Raw genomic sequence first — 20,236 nt, forward strand, 5'->3', positions numbered from 1 at the left:
GTGATCGTAATACGATTTGAGCTGCTGGTACGGCATAAGACAAAGCCAAATGTGGCCGGAGGATGTGTGAGGCACACGGACGCATGCAGGGGCTGGGATGCTACTGTGCACAGTTGTGCTCTGCCTGCGGAGGGAGAGCTGGGAAGGAGGAGCGCGACTGCTGCTGTACATGCTGGGGAGAGGAAAGCTGTTGGAGCCAGAGGACTGCTGAGGCACAGGGAGAACACTATGTGGGTCACCTGGTCACGCAGAAACGGAGGCTGATGGTTAGAGGCAGACCCTTAAAAACAAAACACAAACCACCACCAAACCTTGAATCACCCCCCCTCTTGCTGTGCGTGATCCGCGCTTGCGTGTCTTTGCCCACTGGAGAGCTGCGATAAGAACTACTGGAGGAGGTCTCTGATGGCAACACACATTGTCCAGGTAGGCACTTTTGGGGACAGGTCCCCTGCCCCACTCCTGTGGCAGCCGCCGTGCAAAGAGCACAGGGCGGCTCTGAGCAGTCCGAAGCCCCACCTGAACTGTAGGCGCCTTCTGGGCGGGGGAGGCTTTGCCGTAATCCTGCTGAGAAGCAGTCCTGAGCAGAGGAGGTCTGCCCTGGCCCGTGGGTCAGAGGCGCGGGGCGCGTGCGTGCGTGTCTGTGCGCACTGGCCTGCGTATGTATGTGGAGAAGAGGATTTGCCTTTCCTGGAATGCCAGTACTGTGTATGGTGGGGAAACTTGGCGATTAGAAGAGCAAAAGGACAGGGCGCGATTACCCTGCCGAGATGGACGCGAGCCGTAAGCTCATTAAGGGGCTCGCGGTCTGCCTGCTGGAGAAGGGGCGTTTCAGTCCCTGGCTCTTCGGAGATCACCGTGCGTTCTTCCCAGAGCTTTGGCTTCCTGGAGCGGAGGGAGCCCCTCGGACACCCCAGCCATGCTGGCCACCCTGATGACAGCCCTGTTCTTTGTGGTGAGGGCATTTGGACAGGTGAGTCTGGGCTGGCCCTGCAGCAGGTAGCAGTTAATGTTTTCCGCTTTGTTTCTAGAAGCCTGTGGGTTACCTTATTAGAGCAGGTGGGGAGCAGCGGGGAACGTGGGCTCGGCCGTTCGTGTGGGCTGGGGACGCCCCAGGCTCCTGCTCCAGCCCAGCCGTGGCTGTGCCGTGAGCCCCTGCGGTGCCATGCAGCCCAGCGGGTCCGCTCGCCCTCGGCAAGGTGCCCGTGGTGTTGGCTTGGGAGCCTGTGCGAGTTTCGGCACCGTAGCGTTAGCTTTGCAGAGGGCGCTTTCCCCTTGTGCCCGCGCACGCAGGAACCCAGCGCAGGTACTTGGGCTTCCCAGTCTGGCGAGCGAGCGCTGCGAACGCGCGCCTTGAGTCTCGGGGCTCTTTGGGTTGGGGAGGAAGGAAAACCCTCCCCGGGCTAGGGCCGCTCTCTGTTGGGGAGGGGAGAGAAAGTGGCAACGGTGGCTAGGCTGGCCATGAGCTGCGTCACCAGCCTGGCTGGCCCCGAGGACAGGCTGCCTGCGCCTCTGGCCTCCGTAGCTCCTTCCCCAGGGCCAGCGCCCGAGGGTCCCGCGGCGCGTGCAGCAGCGTGCCCTGGCCCTGCTGCGTGGCGCGGGATGCAGGGAGGGGACGGGACGGGATGGGACTGTCCCGCTGTCAGCGGGAGCCTGCGGCAGAGCTGAGCCCTGCCTCTCCTGCGGTCTCCAGACCAGCTCCTGCCCTCTGCAATTCCCTGGCCCCAGAAACGCCTTGGGGCAGGGAGAGGAGGCAGAGGTCTCTGTTTGCGCTGGCGGGCAACGGCCTTCTGTGCCTCTCTAAACCAGGCCACCCTGGGCAGGAGGTCTGGGCCACCCATACTTCGTGCAGAGCCTCACCCATGAGCTCTGCAGCCCCACTACCTCGTGATGAGGATCGCTCATCGGCGTGGTGCCGGGAAGACACGCGGAGCATCACCACAGCTGCCGAGGCCGCCGTGGGCTGTGGGCGCCCGTGATGCATATGGAGGAGCAGCTCTTTCTGTTGCTTCTCTGCTTCTCTCCTCTTACCTGCTGCAAATCCTTTCCGTGTCCAGCTTGGGACCAGCCTGTTCCATGAAGAGCCCCTGCCGTACCTCGTGTACCAGCCCCTGCCCTGGCAGATCCAGTGCGTGACCCAGAGCCGCCGCACCAGCCGGGACAGCGAGGTGAGGGCTGGTTTCTTTGCGGGCACTCAGCGGTGGCGGGGGGAGCGGGCAGTGCCTGCTGCAGGAGCAGCGCGCATCTGTTAACCAAACAGGCTGCTTGGAGCAGAAGGCTTGGGCAAGGGGGAGAGATTTTTTTTTTTTTTTCCCTTGAAAGACAGAAAATAGGGTCATGCCAGGAGGCAGGATAAGCTGAAAAATGTAGGACATGTATTTGTAGACAAAATCAAGCTTATTTTGGGGAATGGCAGTATCCCCTGCCAGACCTGATGTCCCAGGTGCTGCAGTATCGTGGTGGGGGCTGGAGATGAGGAAATAAACCCAGCGAGCCTGGTTCCACGCGGGTGTGAAAGGCAGGTCTGGCGAGGCTAGCCTGTGCAATGTACGTCCTAGGGTGCTACCCGCGCATCTCGCAGATCTGATTTCTGATACAGAGCTCTTTTCTGCTTCTCCTGGGAGGACTTCTCACAAATGCAAATTAATTAATCAGTGCTCTGTAGTGCTCTTTAAGGGAACAACAGTAAGTATTTTCAAGTTTCCCAAGGGGAATGGATAGTGGAAAGCTTGGTGAAGCTAGCCCTGTCCCTTCAGGGCTAGCCCTTTCCCAGCTGGCCTGAAAGGGACTGTTCTTGCTGCCTCTGCCCGAGATATAACTAACTCTGCGGCATTTTTGTTCTGCACCTTTCTAGAAAGGCAGGAGCTCTCGGCACAACAGCATCTACTCGATTTCTGGAGAGAAAGGTGAGTATGGAGCGGGCAGGGAGACAGCCCTGCCCACGGAGTGGGGGAAAGTCATGGTTGTGACAATGGGACATGACAGAAGAGCAGGCATTGCAGTACCTGGACCCTTCTTGGCCTCTTGCTTCTCCCAAAAAATCTCTCTGTGACATTAAGAGGTATTTTGGAAGGCAGCTCTTCCAGTGGGAGGGAAGCCCTCTCAGCTCTGTCTCTCCAGCCAGCCTATGGCTTGCCGGCTGCGCTGTATTTTCGGTCGGTTCTCCTCCCTGTGGAGGGTGCCCTTCTGGCCACCCCTGGGAGGGCGTGTGACCATGGCCAGGATGGCGACACACTCAGTAAAACCTGTCGTATCAGCAAGTGAAGCCCCCAGTGTTGCACGGCTGAATATACCACTGCGCGTGTGTGCGTGTGTGCAAATCCCTGCCTCCCTCTCCCCACGAAACCTGCCTCAGCGACTCACGTGGGTCACGGTCCCCCAAAACAGTGCCCCTTCCTCTTCTCCTTGGCCTGGCAAAACCACCCTGAATTTGTCCCCCGCTCCTCCTCCTTGCTCTTGGCTCTAAGCCTCTGCCCCCTCTGCTGAAGTCAAGTGCTCAGCAAAGAGGATTTGAGCACTTCTGTTCTCCGTGCGGCTCGGGCAGCAAGCAGATAAAGGCAGGGAAAGCGACGCTCCGGCGGCGCGGGGCTGGGCAGGGGGCTGCCGGCCGCGGCAGAGCGGGCAGGGTGCTGCGCTGCGAGGCTGCTCCTCAATGGACGGCCCGCTCCGGCCAGCCTGGTCCCCGTTGTGGGGGTTTCGCTGCCCTGTCAGTAGGTGAGGGTCCCCAGGGCTGACAGTGGCACTGGTGTGGTGCAGCGGCAGGGCGTTACTGGTGGGCCCAGCTCCTTCAGCGGGTGGATTTCTCATAGAGCTGTCGGCAGCCCACACGTCCGGGGGCTCGTTCCTGCAAACGTGCAGCAGCACATAGAAGCATAGAAGGGTTTGGGTTGGAAGGGACCTTAAAGACGATCTAGTTCCAACCCCCCGCCGTGGGCAGGGACACCTTCCACCAGCCCAAGCTGCTCAAAGCCCCGTCCAGCCTGGCCTTGAACACTTGAGGGATGGGGCATCCACAGCTTCTCGGGGCAAGCTGTTCCACTGCCTCAGCACCCTCACAGGGAAGAATTTCTTCCTTCTGTCTGACCTAAATCTACCCTCTTTCAGTTTAAAACTGTTATCCCTTGTCCTATTGCTACATGCCCTTGTACAGAGTCCCTCTCCAGTTTGCTTGTAGAGCCCCTGCATGTATTGCAAGGCTGCTGTAAGGTCTCCCCGGAGCCTTCTCTTCTCCAGGCTGGACAACCCCAGCTCTCTCAGCCTTTCTCCATAGGAGAGGAGCTCCAGCCCCCTGATCATCTTCGTGGTCTTTCTCTGTGCTCACTCCAACAGGTCCATGTCCTTCTTATGTTGGGGGCCCCAGGGGTTATGGTGGGGTCTCACCAGAGTGAAGTGTAGAGGAGAATTCCCCTCCCTCGACTGCTGGCCATGCTTCTTTTGATGCAGCCCAGGAGACGGTTGGCTTGCTGGGCTGCGAGCGCACGTTGCTGGGGTCACGTTGAGCTTCTCGTCGACCGAGGCCCCCGAGCCCTTCTCCTCAGGGCTGCTCTCAGTCCGTTCTCCGCCCAGCCTGTGTTTGCGCTTGGCGTTGCCCCGACCCACGTGCAGGACCTTGCCCTTGGCCGTGCTGAGCTTCACGAGGTTCGCACGGGCCCACCTCTCGAGTCTGGCACTACGTGCCCCGGTGGCTCCCCGGCCTCCGGCGTTTGATTTTTGCAGTGTGCAGGATTTATGGCTGACGGTGTAGCTTGGTAAGCGGGGCAGGAGGGAGCCAATTCCCGGTGCGGACTCCTTCTATGTAGCTTTTTACTTTGCAGTTTCTTTTAGGATGTGAATAAAAACGGGTTCAGGTGACAGTGGTGAGTTTATACAGCAGCATCTGGCACCAGGATTCCTGATGGCTGCTCGGGGGGTGCTTAGCAGTGACACACTCGCTTAAAGGAGCACTGCTGAGTGGCTTTGATTCAGTTCCCGTTGAATTCCACAATACTTCCCTAATGCCACATTAAGCGTGGGGTGGGGAGGGCTCCCATTTGTCAGCACGAGAGCTTTGTTGCTGTACAGTGCCAGGCTTTTTTTTCTAATCTTATTTGTGTGTGTGAAAGTAAGGGAGTATCATATTTGGTGATTAAACGTGGGGAAGCTGAGGTCTCCGGGGAGTAAAGCTGTGTAAATAGAGGGCTTAGCGCTGCCAGGGAGGCTGGGCTGTTCTGTGCATCCTCTTCCCTGCTCCGTCTCCCTCTGCCATGGAGGTGGACTCGTGGCTCCGTGCTGCGGACTCTCCAGCCTCTTTTCCCTCCGTAACGCAGGGAAGCCCTCCGGCCCGTGGGCGTGCTGCGGGGAGCCGGGGGCCAGGCTGGCCCCGCTCTGCCCAGCGGACCCTGTTCAGGGCCACCGGCACCGCCTGCGCTCACTGTGACCCTCGGTTGTCATCCCAGGCAACGTAACCCCTGATGCCAGCAGCGAGAGCAAGTTCTTCAGCGATCCTTCCGAGAAGGCGGCCGTCACCATCCAGACCCACTTCAGGAGATACCAGCAGCAGAAGCAGGAGAAGAAGTAGAGGCGTCAGCCGCCCGTGCTCTGCCCCGTCCCTCCTTTTGGCTGTTCTGTACCCCAGAGAGATTTGTGGCCGTGGTGACTGTGAACCCGCTCCCCGATACGTAGCTTCTGGTGCAAGCGCGGCTGTAGATACTCTGCTCTTCGTGTTGGTTGCTGCTCGGAGTGAGATCTCTTTCCTGGTCAGTCCTTCCCCAGACAGCGTTGCCTCGTGGGCCAGGGTACGATGGGTGAGGGGCTGTTTGATGGGACCTCGGCACCCAGGGAGTGACACGGCATTTGCAAGCCTTTCCTTGGTGGCAGCTGGCCAAGGGCAAGTTTAAGGCCCAGCAGCTGGGGCGGTGGGAGGGGGCCCTGCACAGCTGACGGTGTGGCTGGCTGGTCTCTGCCCAGCTGGGGCTCGCTTGCGGGGCTGTAGCCCTCCCCTCTGCCTCCACCTCTGTTCTGCCTCCGGAGCTGGGGGGGAAGGACTGCCTTTGTCCCCTGCTCCAGCAGCTGGCTCAGAGCTTCTGAGCATGATACCCAGGAGCTGGCCCGGAGCGGGATGTCACCGAGGGGCCGTGCCGCAGGCAGCGAAGGGCGCAGGAGCTGAGCTGTGTGCTGACCGTGAGCTGATCTTACTTTTCTTGGGGAGAACTGCTTGGGGTGGCCTGGTTTCAGAGCAGGGACGGGGTGGGGGGGGGGGGGACTCTGTCTGTGTGGCTGTATGTGCCGAGGCTCAACCTGCTCTCGGCGGAGCTGGGCTCCTTCCCGAGACAGCCCTGTGATAACTCTGGCATTTGGGTTAGTGCCCACCGTCACCCAGCCACCCTGCCCTGCTCTTTTGGTCCAGCAAAGCTGAACAGAGACCTGCTCCCAGTCTGGCGGGGACAGGGCCCCAAGGTTATCTCGGGTTTTAGCACCCATTTTTCAGTGCTGGCTTTTGGAGGGTGCAGAGATGTTGAAAAAGAGGGAATATGGAAGCCCCGAGCTCTGGGCCAGCAGAGGAACAGGAGGAGGGCTGCTGTGAGCAGGGAGGGTGTGCGAAGTCGGTGAGGGGCCGTGTGCTGTGGCACGGTGGGTGCTGTGGGAAGGAGCAGGGCACGGGGGAGATGCTGGCTGTCAACGGTGCCGCTCTGACCGCTGGCGTGTGGGCTCCGCTGCCGCCTCGCTGGGGCCGATGCTGGATTTTCTGTGCAGAGCTGCTGAGCTGTGCCCGTAGAGCCCTGGCTGCTTGCAGGCTGCCCTTTCGGTCCTCTCCAGCCACCAGTGTCCTCGGCCCTTCTTACAAGGGCTCCGGTCCCCAGCGGCCCCCGCTTCTCTTCAGCTTGTACGCGCTGGCGTTTGGTGTCTGGCTTCTGCTTGGGCTCGGTTACTGCCCGCTGGTTGTGGTTGGCATCCCGCGCCGCCGGCAGCCCTTCTCGGAGGTGCGTTAGGAGAGCAGGGCTGGCGATGGCTCGGTCTGTCGCTCTGCGGTGGTGCGAGCGGCCGGGCTCGGCCGCGGGCAGGGCTCCTGGGCCTGGGCTAGCTGACTGCAGGAGGGCTGCGCCGTGCACGGCACGGGGGCTGGGGTTTGGCTGGAGCGCTGTGCCAGGCAGCCGGTAAAGCAGACCGAAAACCAAACCAGCTCTTCGGATTTTGGCGCTCGATGGGGTTTCTTTTGCCCGCTTACCTGTTGAAGGCGGCGTTTGGCTCGTGGGGCTTGAACGGGCTGCTCTCCTTCGACTCGTGGTTGGGTGCTGCGTGCAGCGCGGGGGGGAGAGCCTGCTGCCACGGTGAGGGGCAGCGGGCTTGCTGCCAGCGGGGCCGTGCTGGGGTCTCACGGTTGAGCGCTGGGAATTTGGACGTCTTAACCAAGTACGCAAAGCCAGGGTTGGGAGCTGCTGGGTGGGGAATTCTTGCGAAGTAGAAGGAAATCTGTACTAGCCAATTACAATAAAGATGTGTTAATCGCTGTTAATCTGCTCCTCTTTTATCTTGCTAATCCCCTTACTCTGACAGCTTGAGAACACGTTTGCTTTTTCTTGTCCCTTCTATTTAAGGCCTGGGATTGTCATTTCAGAGGTGCTGCATGGTTGCCTAGCTGTGACACTGCTTTGGGGGGGGGTGGGCACCTGGCTCTCCTTAAAACCTGTACCGCGTAAAGGCTTTGAAGCCGAATGCGCACTGCACCCGTTTTGCAGTCCTTGGAAAAATGCTCGGGAAATGCTCGTTTGCTTGCCAGCACTTCCCGCTGATCTCGGGGAGAGAGAGAAGGGGCAGGACTGGTCTCGCTCGGGTGAAGGCAAACGCTAACCCGCGTACCGAGTAGGGACGAGGCGATGCGGGCTGGGACGTGCGGCCGCTGCTGCGTGGACCCCTGGAGCGGCGAGAGGGTCGTCAGCCGCCAGCGCGCTGCAGCCCCCTGCCCGGGAGGGTACGAGGGGACGTGTGGCCAGGAGCGTCCCGGGAGGCTCTGGAGGATGCGAAAGGCTGAGTCGCTGGTGCCTCTCTGGCCCCTCGGTATTTTCCCTTGACGACTTGCTTGAAGGTAAGCTAAGCCAGCTCTCGCCGGTTCAAAGAGAGACCCTGTCAGAGGGGCGTAGCGTGATCTTCAGCATCCAGTTGCCTCGCTCCTGTGGCGTGTGCAACGGCCGTACAAAATCCGTGCACTCCTCGCGTGCTAAATTGGAACCTCACCACGGCTTTTGTCTCCAAAAACCTGTTAAAACTGAATGAATGAGAAAAGTCAGGAGTACAAGTAAATGCTATTCAGAACACATCTTTGGATTCATAATTAAAAAAAAAACCCAACCCAAAGTAGGTACTGCAGAAGCGGCCTAACCCGATGTCATGCATGGAGTTGGAGGCTGGCTGATTGCTCTTGACGTGAATTCTCGGCGCGTCAAAACGGAAGGCTCCAGATGCAGGGCGGGAGCCCAGATCCTCTTGCTGAGCATATTGGAAACCGCTGGCAGAGGCGGAGCGGCTCACGCAGAGGAAACGCAACGTCCCGGAAAGGTTTGGTTCACCAGAAGCACGCTCTGTCTGTGCCCGAGGAAAGCTCTACAGGGAGGCGAGGGGTGGGGGGGGTTCGGTGCGAAGCCACGCGTGGGAAGTACCAGCCCGGGCACGATCCCCGATGCCTTCCCCCCAGCCTGTTCGTGGCGCGTGCTCCTCTGCCCCGGGGATGCTCCGCAGCAGGGGATGGCTCCGAGCGTTAGCAGGATAATGGCCCAAACCTGATAAAAAAATGGGCACAAGAAATTGTCATACCCGCTTGTTTCCCGAGCCTCAAGCGTGACCAGCTGCCAGGCTAGCGCCAAGGCACTTCCAGCTCTACCGCATTTAAGGGTTTAGAACCAGATGGCGAAGGAGGAGCTCCTGGCCAAGTGCGAGGGCACGAGCAGGTAAGGGCTCTGCAAGCTGGACGTGGAAATGGCAGGTGCTGCCACCAGTACCAGCAACCACTTTATTTGCATATCGTTGTTTGGGTTGTTCATTTAAAAAAAAGTATTGAGGAGGTACTCAAAAGTTAAGTCTGTAGCAACTGATTATAACTGTTGTGGTAAAACCCGTGCTTTTTTCAAGAGGAAAAAAATGGGAGAATGGTGAAAAGCTCTGCAGCGATGTTAGCACTGCTAGTTTAGGGTAAAATAGGAAGCTTGTACTTACAAAGGGATGTTTGTAAGGGAAGAAGAGATGGAAGCAGGGGGTAGCAAGGATGGATGGAGAAGAGAATGAAAACAGTAGCTTATAAACTACAGGCAAGGCGGCAATGAAAGGGCCGTTAGTTAATTAGACCTCTGCTAGCACTGGACCCTCCTCGGGAAAGGAAAGTGGGTTCTGGTGTGGGTAACCTATACAGCTGTTGGCAACGGCCTTCGCTATTTCGCTCGTCCTGGGGCAGCAGAACAGGGAGGGAAGGTGCCAGCCCTGGGCTGCTTGCGGGAGCTGCTCTGTTCTCACTGTCAGCGGCGCACGTATGAAAGGGGAAGGTATAACCTGTGCTACTGTGGTGCTTAACTGCTGTGGCTGGTGGTAAAAACCAAGAGGAAAGTAAGTGCCAGGTGGGGCTGCGCTGCGCTTCACTGGACTTCACCGCACGGGGCCGTGACCTGGTGGAGCTCCGCTGTGGCTCACCCTGCCGGGGCGGGCCGTGGCCCCCTGCATCGCTGGGGGCTTGGGCCTTACGGTCCCGTGCCACGATTCACCAGGACGGAAGGCACTCCAGCCCCATTCATGGCACTGTGCTGGATTCGCCGTGCTTCACGCTCTTCCGCGCTTCACCGTGCCCCACCGCTCCGCCACAATTCGTCATGCTCCACTGCGACAGGCGCTACGGTGCCGTGCCTCGCCTCCTGCTCCCATGCGGCATCCGCACAGCGCAGCGCTGCGTCGCAAAAGAAGAGCCCTGCTGTGAGTGAAGGGCCGCGCTTTGCCGGATTCGCGCACAAAACCGGAGCTGCGCTGGACTTACCCTGCGCTGCCAGAGCAACGCCGTGCCGGGCCGGAGCCCTGCGGTGGCTCGCAAGGGTTTGCACCCCAGTTCCTCCCTCCAGCCAAGCCGGGTTCACTGTCCTGCACGGTGGGTCATCCTGCGGGGCTGGAGCTAGCTGGCACTTGGGCAGGGCTGGGCTGGGCTTACCTGCGAGTAGGTGCCGCTCGCCGGGGGCCGTGGGTGCCGTGGCAGGGGCTGGGGTGCCGGTTCCTGGGACCCCGCTCCCCTCCCTTCCCCTCCGGCTGCCCCAGGGCTCCGCGCGCCGGCGCAGCTCAGTGAGGAGCGGGCAGTACGAGTCCCGGGGCTCCTGCGGCGCGCGCCGGGGCTCCTGGCCGCAGCTGGGCTGCCCCGCTCCAGCCTCCTGCGCTGTTCGGCCCCGGCCCCTGCCCCGCTCACTTAACAAACACCCCCATATAAACATAACCTTTATTGCACACAGCGCTGGGTTTTTTTTCATAGAAAAAGGTATTAACACATAAGCATTTGCAAATTGAAGCAACTCCTGTTGTTTTCAGAACAGTAAAATAGCATGCAATGTTTTTTTGAGACGTTCCTTTTTAAAACCACCGACAAGATCAGGGAGAAAAAAAAAAAAAAGTCACTGAGTCTTTCCTTGTGCCCCTTCCAAAATGATGTGAAATATATATATATGTTTACATATATATTATCTTTTTTAAATCTGTAACATCAAATTCTTTGTGCCCTGGTTTCTTTTTCTGTTCGGAGAAGAAGAAAATAGTTTCATTTATACAAAAGAGTTCGTTATGTACAAGTTTGTTAATTAAATATAAACGGTGCAGGAAATGAGCAGTGTCCCTTGCGGGCGGTCTCTGGCTGGTGCCCTACACCAGCGTGTAGGACTTGGAGTAGGCTCCGGCCCCCTGTTTTTGAGACCTGCCTACGCCCGACGTGCTCATTTCTAGGAGCGAGTCCCTGGAGCCCCCCACTTTGGAGTGCGTGGGCACCCGCACCTCGGCGGCGGCGGCGGGGGGCTCGGCGGCGGGGGGCGCTGGGGCGGCGCCGGCGGCGGGCGCGGCAGCGGCGCTCGTCGCGCCGGGCATGGGGAGAGTCCTTTGAGGTAAGGTGGTTGCGGCGGAGGCCGGGGGAGGCAGGCCCAGGGGCTTGCTGCCGGGCTCCAGCGTCATGTGCCGGGCTTGCGCATGGTACGCCCGGGCGAGGTTTCGGATGGAGGCTTCCCGCGGCGGCACCACGGGGCAGGGCTCGTGGGCGTCGGGCTTGCGGAAGAAGGCCTCCGACTTGACGTAGAGCGGGAGGTTGCAGTAGTCGCCTGCAAGGGGACGGGAGGCGGGTGAGGCTCCAGCGTGGGCCCCCACCCTGGCTGTACGTTTGCGATGAGCACGTCACGCGTTTCATACGCTACACGTTGCGCTGCATAGAGCCTGACCGCTCAATAGAGTACGTCAAACCGCAGCATTCGATGTTTGGTTTATATAACGTGTCCCGTAAGGTCTTGCAACGCACGATACTAAATGTACGCTGCCATAAAACAACGTATACCAAACCCTGCTGCGTACCGCGTACGACAGCAGACCTTAGGAACGCACTACACCTACTGGCGCAGAATACAAGACGGTGAGGATCCGTGGTGGTATAGGGCCTGTTCTGTAACGTCTCACGTTCCTATGCGACACGTTTTCAGATATACCATGTCACTTGTTATACTAATAAATAATGTAACACTGTATGTAAATGTAATAGAAGAAAGTCAATGTTTTTAGCAGGTATAATATTATGTTATATCAAATGTTCTACGAACACTGTAATGTAAGGGGAAGGAAGGGGGAAGGGAGGGGGAGAGGAAGGAAGCAGGGGAAGGAAGACTAAAGAATATTAAGGAAGGGGAAGAACAGGGAAGAAATGAAAAGAAAAGCAAATAGTATGAAAACAGAGAAATGGGAAGAAATGAAAGGAGAGGAAAGCAGTGGAGAAAAGCAGTGTGAGGGAAGGAGAAGTGAAGAGGCACAAAGACACGTGAAGAGGAGCAGAAAGAAGTGAAGAGAAGAAAACAGTGCGAAGAAGATCCAAGTGAAGAGAAGGGAACAGAAGTGAAGAGAAGACGAGTGAAGAAAGAGGAGCAATGTGAAGAGGAGCAGAGAAAAGTGAAGAGGATAAAAGCAAAGAGAAGAAACATGAGGAGAGGAGAAGAGGGCCAGACAAAAGAAAAGTGAAGAGAAGGAAAAAATGTGAAGAAACTAAACGTGAGGAGGAGCACAGAGAAGAAATGGGAGGAGAGGAGCAAAGAAAGGTGAGGAGGAGAACAGTGATGTGAAAAATGTGGAGAGCGGAGAGAAAACTGAACACAGTAGTTAGTTAGTTAGTTAGATTGTGAGTAGGTTCTGTGGATCCAGACTGTGGTGGGATCTAGACAGGGTTGCTGTAGCGCCTCGTCCAATCGCCTAGCAATTCCAATAGAAAGCCATACAAACCCCTAACGTGAGCACCCACAAGCAAAACAGATGATACCGAAATCGCAGTACTGGGGAGGGTGGGAGAGAGAGAGATGCTTTCCCACCTCCTCTCCCACCCTTCGCAGCAACCGTCTCCTTCAGGCCCTTCATTTTTGTTTGCCCCGCGGCAGCACGCAACTCAAGACAAAGCGCGCGTGTACGTACTCTTGCTGGCACGGTGCGGGATGGGTACGGCCACGCTCTTGCCCCGCTCGCTGTCCTGGGGTTTGGGGGGGGAGGCTGTGAAGCGACAGATGCCGGGCTCTGAGGGGGTGCTCATGGAGGTCATGCTGTCAGCGTTGTCGGTGGTGCCGGTGGTCATCTGGTCTGAGGAGCTGTCGGAGATGAAGCACTCCGTGATCTCAAACTTGGCGTGCTGCAGCTGCTCCTCCAGCTTCGCGTGCTCGTAGGCACGTGCCAGCTCCTCGTAGGTAGACGAGGCGCTCTCCGTCGACACCATGCTGTTCCGCCCCTTGTCTGTGGAGGAGAGGACACGTCACACACGCGGGTGCTTTCCCCGGCCCGGCACTGCCGTTTTCCACGCGGTTGTCGTCACGGGAAGGCCCAGGCTGGCCCTGCTGAGACACCCCCAGCCACCCGTGCACAGAGCTTGGGGAGGGGAGCGGGAGATGACAGCGCAGCCCCGCGTCTGCGGGCAGAGCCCTGCACCCCCCCCGCACCCGAGCAGCCACAGCGGTTAACCTGGAGCTCAACAATCCCGAGCAGAGCCAGGAGCACGGGGCAGGGGCCAACAGCAACTCGCAGAGAGGACGAGACCTGGCCCAGGAGCCAAGGGCCCGCTACCGGCGCCTGTCCAATCGGTGAGGCCATTCGTAACCTCTGCCAGCAACGGGAGCGCACGTCCCAACGCTGCCGCTTCCAGCCAACCGCCGGGGGCTCGTGCGGCGGCAGTTCCACCGTCCCATTGACCCTCAGAAAATTCTGCTTCTGCGATCGCCCCGACCTCATGGTTCGGGGTCACCACCACCGAACCGGCGTACGCCAACCCTGCCTTGGGCCCTGCCATACCAGTGTCCTGGGAGAGGCTGGCGCTGTAGCTGTCGCTCTCGGTGACCGTGATGCCGTGCTGGGAGCCCACGGTCCTCCAGTCAGAGGTCAGGGTCCGCGCAGGGGTGGATGCCTGGCACTTGGTGAGGGTCCACTGGCTGGAGTACCGGTTGCGGGTGCTGTGTGCAGACTTCACGCTCTTCCTTGACACAGGGTCTAAGGCACAAAGGTGACGGGCACGGCGGGCGATTCCCAGCGACAGCCAGGACACCGTCCCCTCGCTGTGTAGCGCTCCCCGCTCCTTCTGCCTTACCAACAGCTGCTTTTAGGCGCAGCCAGTGCTGTCCCCCTCGGGAAGGGGACACGCAGGGGCCGGCGGCAGTGCCCCTGCGCCCAGCGGCACTCGGGTGGCTGCGGGCAGCCCGCGCCTGCCCTGTGCCTGTGTCTGCGTCTGCGTGCACCCTGTGCTGCTCCCAGCAAACCCATCCCAGCCCCACACGAGCACAGCCGCTTACTGGTGCCGGGGCGGATGTCCGACATGTCGATGAGGGGCCCCGTGTTCTGGATCAGAGCAGGGTGATGCAGCGAGACGCCCGTGCAAAAGCTCTGGGGGTTCACCGCCTGACTGAACTCCGTGTCGGTCACCGGGATGGTGGCTTTGTCGTCCCCTGCGAGAAGAAGCTGGAGCTCGGCCCTCCTTCTCGAGCCAGGAGTTTGCTGTAGGCGATGCGAGCCCACGCTCGGCGCACCCGTGGGAGCCCCCCCAGCACTGCGGGGCAGGCAGGGATGGGAGGTGTGCCCGGCTGTTCCCCAGCCAGGGCAGCGCTGCGACAGTCACCCCACCGAGGCAGAGCCCGGCCAAGGAGATTGCTGCCGGCGCAGCCAGCAGCCACGCGAGGCGGGCAGGACCCACGGGCAGGCCCCTGCGCCCTTCCGTAGGGTAGGAAGGGGACAACCTGGGGACATCGAGGACGCCGGCCCACGTCCCTTCCCCGGGCAGGCGCTGCTATGGCTGGGGCCGCACGCCGCAGGGAGAGCGCGGTGCTTACCCAGCTGCTTGATGCCTTCCTTGTCCTCGATGAGGAGCTGCACCCGAGGGATGTCTATGTGCAGGCGGGGGCCCTGCGGGGGCCCCTTCACCGGCGTGTCAAAGCTGCGGTTATTCTTGCTGTCGGGTAAGAGGGGACGCAGACCCAGCGATTACCGGAGAGCGCCCGGCGGCTCACGCCTAGCAGGGGCTGGGGCTTGCCGCCGGCCAGCCCACCTGGGGCTCAGCTCTCCGGCTGAGCCCCTCTCCAGCAGGCCGGAGCGGCCGGGAGCACCGGGCTGCTGCGCTACAGAGAGGCCGACACAACCTGCACAGGTCTGAGCCCAGAAACTGAGCCAGGGCTGAACCCGAGCTTAACAGCACCCAGGAGCACCCCCGCCACCCAGCGCTCCCCAGCCTCCCGCCCACCGCCCCCCACTCGCAGCTCCCAGACCCACCTGATGAGCATTTCGGCCAAACTCTTAGCATCTGTGCAAGAGACACAAAAAAACAAGCGTTTTTGGTTTTGAGCGCGCTGCTCAGGGTGCGAGGCGGCAGTCCGGGACAGCCCAGCTCTGCGGTCCGGTCCCACGCGCTGTGCCTCCGAGCCCCGTCTCACCTCGAAGCCTCTTCAGCCGCTTCTCCTTCCTCTTCTTGCGGATGATGAAGAGCAGGGCCACTCCCAGCGTGGCCAGGATCACGGGGCAGGCGATGGTGAAGAGCTTCTTCACGTCGTCGCCCTCCCCTTGGGCAGACTTGATGGGGGGGATGGTGCCTAGGGCAGAGCGCGGGCAGGTGGGTGGTCAGCGCTCCCAGGAGCCCCCCGCCTCGGCAGCACGGCCCCCGCCCCGTCCCCCCACTCACTGCCGTCGTAGTCCAGCGTGGCGAACTGCGTGGTCTCGTTGCCGCAGCCCGCGCTGTTGCAGGCCTTCATGCGGAGCTCGTACCACGTGGCCTCGCGCAGCTCCGTCAGGAAGACCTCGCCGGAGCTGTTGGTGCGGAGGCTCTGCCAGACCCAGTTGCCCTTGGGCCGGTACTCCAGGACGATGGCGGTGATGGGGCAGCCCCCGCTGCTCCAGCCCTGCAGGTTCAGCCGGGCGTGCGTGGAGTTGATGTGGGTGAAGAGGTGCTGGTCCTTGCTGAAGGAGGGCTCTGCAGGAGAGGAGCCGTCAGGAGGGCTGTTGCGGAGAGGGGACGCCGCGGAGAGGGGACACCGCGGAGAGGGGACCCCGGCAGGGCGGGGCCGCCGTGGGGCAGGCTCACCTCTGCCGTGGGTCTTGGCTTCGATGATCTCGCTGATGCGGCCGGCCCCCACGCTGTTCTTGGCCGCCAGCTTCACCTTGTACCAGGTGCCGCACTTGAGGCTCTCCAGCTTGAAGGAGCGCTCGGAGGAGCTGATGAACACGTCCTTCCACTCCTCGCTGTTGTCCACCGAGTACTGGAGCACGAAGCCTGCGGGAGCGAGGACGGGGCAGTCGCCTCCGGGCACCCGGGCTGCCCGGGGGAGGCGAGCGGCACCCGGGCAGGGCGAGAGGAGGGGCTCCCGTCAGCACGCAGAGCCTGCGGGGTGCCCCGCACCCGCCTCGGGACACCGTCCCGCGGCCAGGCCCAGCGCGGCCTCGCAGCGCCAGGGTGCCCGTTACGCGCCGACTCCTGCCCGACTGCGCGCACGAACGGCGACGAAGCGCGGCCCTCTGCCCCTGCGCTGCTGACGCGGGTCACGGTCGGCTCCCAGCCGCGAGCGGGGCCGAGCTGCTGCCCTCCTGGACCCTGCGTGCGGCCCGAAGGGAGGTCACCTCGTCCGCCTGTTCCGCCCACCACACGGGCCCAGGCAGGGGCCACGGGCTCCCCCCGCAGCTAGCCACCGCCCGCGCGCTCTGCCAGAGCCCCCGGGCCGCTCCGCCACGATCCCCCCATCTGCTCCCCCCCCGCACATCGCCTGCCTCCAGCACGGCCCCCATTGCTTGGTTTCGCACGGGAGCGCGAAACGTGATTGATCGCTGCGAGGCTATAACGGGAAAGCCAGAATTAACTAGCTCCCTCGGGAAGCTGCTAGGAAGTTGCTTCTGTCATTGCATGCCGCCTCCTCTCCCGTGATTAAGAGTATTAGGAAGCACACTGTGTCCTCGATGAACAAACCTGTTACGCTGCCGTCAGCGAGCCGCCCGAAGACGCCTCGCCAGGGTTTCCCAGGGACAGGTACACGCACACGCGGAGCTTTGGGCGAGGGATACGCCGCCGAGGACGTCGGCGCGTCTCTGCTGCCCCGACTATTCTGACCCTTTTGGCCAGGCAAAATGCCAAACTTCCGTGGCGCGTTGCTAGATTTGGCTATCTCTGCGGGTTATTTTGCCAATTCGCAGGTGAAAAGAACAGGGAAGAGCCGGCTTTCTGCCTCCGCCCGCGCGCCACAAGCCGCACGACGCAGAGCTCGCAGGGCCGCTCCGGGCGGCGACGCCAAAGGACCCGTTCAAAGGCACGCGCGTGCCTCGCCGCAGCTCTGCGAACGCCCGGCTCCAGCCCGGGCAGAGCAGCGCCGAGGGGAGGGAGGCTTCTCGCGCCCGCCCGGCGCCAAGGCTGCCCTGTGGCCGGAGGACTCGCGCACCAGCCCCTTCCCGGGCCGGCGCAGGTCTGCCCGCGGGCACCCGCCGTCCTGGCCGTCTCGAAGCCAGCCCCGGCACCTCCACGCTGCCCACGGTGCCTGGCACCCTGGTGCCTGACACTGGTTATTTATTTATTTTGTACATGCAGCATGTTTTTAATATTTCTAATCCAATTATAACCAAATTTATCAACAGAGTCCGCTGGAGTGAAAGGCTGCTGGCTGGGGAAATTTGCTTGTAATTACTTTCGTGCTTTTAATTAATTGTAAGCGAGGTCTCCTTCCTTGCTCCCCGCTCCCCCCTCTGCGTGCAGCTGTTTCAACATATAATTCATGAGATGAATCAGAGCAGAAAGGAGGCTCTGGAAAGCAGGGATGCTCCTGGAGCCCCCAGCCTGCCAGGGACGGGGCACAAATCCTGCCCCGTCGGCTTCACCGTTGCACCGACGCCAGGAGACACGGAGCAGCCACGGGGCTAGCCCTGGCCACCAGCACCCCAGCAATCAATGACGTGCCCTTCCGTAGCTACCTCAACCGCCACACCTTGTCCCAAACACCTTATGAGCCCCCTGGTTCGGGCTGGCAGCCCTCCTACAAGCTCAGAAGCCCCAGCCTTTCCCTGGAGCCTTTCCAAGGCGTTTCAGAGAGGGATAAACCGAGGCGCAGGGACAAAAGTGCGCGCGCAGCGTGCAGGGGCGTGCCTGAAAACACACGCCGCGAGCTTCATCCCCCAGCACCGGGACCGGCGGCACCCCCGGCTGTGGGACGGGGACGGGTGCTGCGGTGCTGGCGCCAGCCCCGTCACTCGCAGCGGCCGTACCTCGGATGGAGCTGCCCCCGTTGTCCCCGGGAATCCACGCCAGCGTGATGGACGATGCCGAGGTCTTGGAGACCGTCAGGCGGGGCTGGTCCGGGGGCACTAGGGAGGAGGGAAACGCCCGTGAGCTCCTTGCACGCGCCAGCTGAAAGCCCCCCAAAAGGGGGAACGGCAACGAGACCTCCCGCTCAGCCCTGGGCCAGCGAGAGCCCCTCGCCCAGGAAAGACCCCGCGGCGCTTCGCCCCCCCGAGAGCCGCAGACGAGCAAGAGCGCAGGCTCGCGGCGCCGTCTGCCGAGATGGAGACGCGGACGTGGGACCGCGGGCCCCCCCCTCCGGTGCCCCTCACCTTGCACCAGCAGGTTGATGATGATGGTGTCGAAGCCCCAGGTGTTGGTGGCAGTGCAGGTGTAGTAGCCGGAGTCCTCCGCCTTCACCGAGGGCAGCACCAGCGTGCCGTTGGCCTGGATCAGGCGATGGCCGTCCACCGTCACGGGGATGGCAGAGTCCTCGCTGCCAGGAGGGGAGGGGAGAGGAGAGGGCGCGTCAGCCGAGGGCGATGCAGCCGGCACCGGCCCCCCCGGCTGCGGCTACGGCTGGCAGCCCCCCGCGGTACCTGTCCTTGGTCCACTTGATGGCAGGGACCGGCTCCCCAACCGAGTTGCACGGCAGCCTCACATCCTTCATCCACGGGGTGGTGACGGTGCCTCCAAAGGAGATGATCTTGGCAGGGGCTTGGGGGCAAGGAGGAGGTCAGCCTGGCGAGCAGGCCCCGCGCGCAGACCCCCCGACACATCGCGAGAGCCGAGACCGCCCGTGCTGTCCCTCCTTTGCCCCGGGCACGGCTCACCCCAGCTGTCCCTTGCTGCAAGCTGATACGGAGCAGCCAAAGCAACCCTAGGGGCAGGGGACGGCAGGGGACGGCAGGGCCAGGGCGCGCGGCCCCCCAGAGCCAGCAGCCCCCACCGTACCTTTCCCAGCAGGCTCGATGGTGACTTTCTCGCTGATGTTGCCGCGGCCAGCAGAGGTGACGGCGGCCACCCACAGCATGTACTGCTGCCCGCGGTTCAGGTGGGCGATGCGGTAGAAGAGCTGGTCGGGGCTGGTCTCGTACTCGCTGGGGGCCTGCAGAGAGGGAGACGGTGCCGCCTCCGTGAGACCCCCACCCGTCACCCGCAGCTCAGGTGCCTCTGAGCCAGGAAAAGCTTCCTCTGGGCCGGCTGCCGGCACCCGAGCGTCCCCCCCGGCCCCCCGTGCCCCCAGCCCAGGCATCCCTCCCGTCCCACCGCCAGCTGGCTCCTGCCCTCGCTCCCACCCGCAGCCCGCCGGCGAAGGAAGTCCCCGGGTCCCCCTCACCCCCCCGGCTCTCCACCAGGAGCCGTCCCCGGGGAGCTCCCTCCGCTCTCCGAGGGCCCACAGCCACCCCGGCAGCCACCTCCTCAGGGTGCCGCGGGTTCGCTCCCGATTCAGCCCTGCGTGGCGTGTCTCGATGCCGGCGTAAACCGGCTGGTGTCGTAATTTCTCCAGGGAGCCCAGGCCTGAGCCCAAGGAACAGATGGCTGCGACGGCATAATTTGTTCCCGGGAAAAGACGCTTCCCCGGCTGCCCGCCGAGCTGCGGCAGGGGCCGGGCGCAGAGGCGAGCCCCGGCCAGGCCGCCCCACGCCCTCCTCAGTCGCAGCGAGCAGCCAGGGGGTCCCCGAACCCCGCGTGGGCTCCCCTCCCGCATCGCCCGCAGCGACCGTCCCCAGGCCCGCAGGCGGTCCCCCGGAGAGGTCGGGCTCGCAGCCGTGCAGCGAGGCTGCGCGCCAGGGCCAGTCGCCATCGCACTGGGGCCAAAGCCGCTCGCCCTGCCCCACACCCGGCCGCGCCAGCGCCGCGGAGGGGACGGGAGCTCAGCGATCCCCGGGGCACAGGACGGATGGGGCGTTTACGCCTGCAACCGCGCGACTGCGCACAGGTACCTGCGCGTTCGCCGCCTGCAAACGCGCGCCCTTGCGGGGCCCGCAGATGTAAACGTACCCCACGAGCAGACGCCTATATGAATATTGTATAGTATACATAATTTTTTTTACCCAAATGACAGTTTTGACAAGATGCCAAGAAAACAATATCGGATCCCAGCGGTTTTACCAGTTGCTTTGATGAAAAGATTATGTTGCCCTGGAAACCAGAGGCTCAGATAGTGAAATGAGTTTGAGAAGGAGCTTTTGATAAGCGCTAGTCTGCAGACCTCCCATCAACCTCTCCCTCGCAAAGGAGGAACGGGGCCAGGTTTGACATCTATTTTATTTGCGGGCCGCT

At 61.6% G+C, this 20,236-nt stretch overlaps 1 protein-coding gene and 1 long non-coding RNA gene across 3 annotated transcripts in view; one reads left to right on the top strand and one right to left on the bottom strand.

Annotated features, from left to right (window-relative positions):
• The first annotated feature begins 1,267 nt into the window (after positions 1 to 1,267).
• LOC142418882 (uncharacterized) lies at positions 1,268 to 5,855 on the top strand. The gene is made up of 3 exons (XR_012778423.1): positions 1,268 to 2,168; positions 2,855 to 2,906; positions 5,436 to 5,855. It is a non-coding gene; the product is annotated as an uncharacterized LOC142418882 (long non-coding RNA).
• A 4,725-nt stretch (positions 5,856 to 10,580) lies between these two features.
• DSCAML1 (DS cell adhesion molecule like 1) overlaps positions 10,581 to 20,236 on the bottom strand; it is a 104,831-nt gene continuing 95,175 nt past the window's right edge. The window contains exons 20-32 of one of the 2 annotated variants that reach the window (XM_075521363.1): positions 18,905 to 19,058; positions 18,550 to 18,667; positions 18,283 to 18,446; positions 17,938 to 18,036; positions 15,779 to 15,967; positions 15,380 to 15,667; positions 15,135 to 15,290; positions 14,974 to 15,004; positions 14,538 to 14,656; positions 14,004 to 14,156; positions 13,510 to 13,704; positions 12,646 to 12,957; positions 10,581 to 11,300 (exon numbers count right to left, since the gene is read on the bottom strand). In XM_075521363.1, the coding sequence (XP_075377478.1) occupies positions 10,855 to 11,300; positions 12,646 to 12,957; positions 13,510 to 13,704; positions 14,004 to 14,156; positions 14,538 to 14,656; positions 14,974 to 15,004; positions 15,135 to 15,290; positions 15,380 to 15,667; positions 15,779 to 15,967; positions 17,938 to 18,036; positions 18,283 to 18,446; positions 18,550 to 18,667; positions 18,905 to 19,058 (2,424 nt within the window). In that variant the 3' untranslated portion in view covers positions 10,581 to 10,854. Of the gene's footprint in view, positions 11,301 to 12,645; positions 12,958 to 13,509; positions 13,705 to 14,003; positions 14,157 to 14,537; positions 14,657 to 14,973; positions 15,005 to 15,134; positions 15,291 to 15,379; positions 15,968 to 17,937; positions 18,037 to 18,282; positions 18,447 to 18,549; positions 18,668 to 18,904; positions 19,059 to 20,236 lie in introns of both variants that reach the window. The other variant, XM_075521362.1, reaches the window with a different exon arrangement.

The sequence above is a fragment of the Mycteria americana genome, chromosome 19, assembly GCF_035582795.1.
Source record: "Mycteria americana isolate JAX WOST 10 ecotype Jacksonville Zoo and Gardens chromosome 19, USCA_MyAme_1.0, whole genome shotgun sequence".
NCBI classification, from domain to species: domain Eukaryota; kingdom Metazoa; phylum Chordata; class Aves; order Ciconiiformes; family Ciconiidae; genus Mycteria; species Mycteria americana.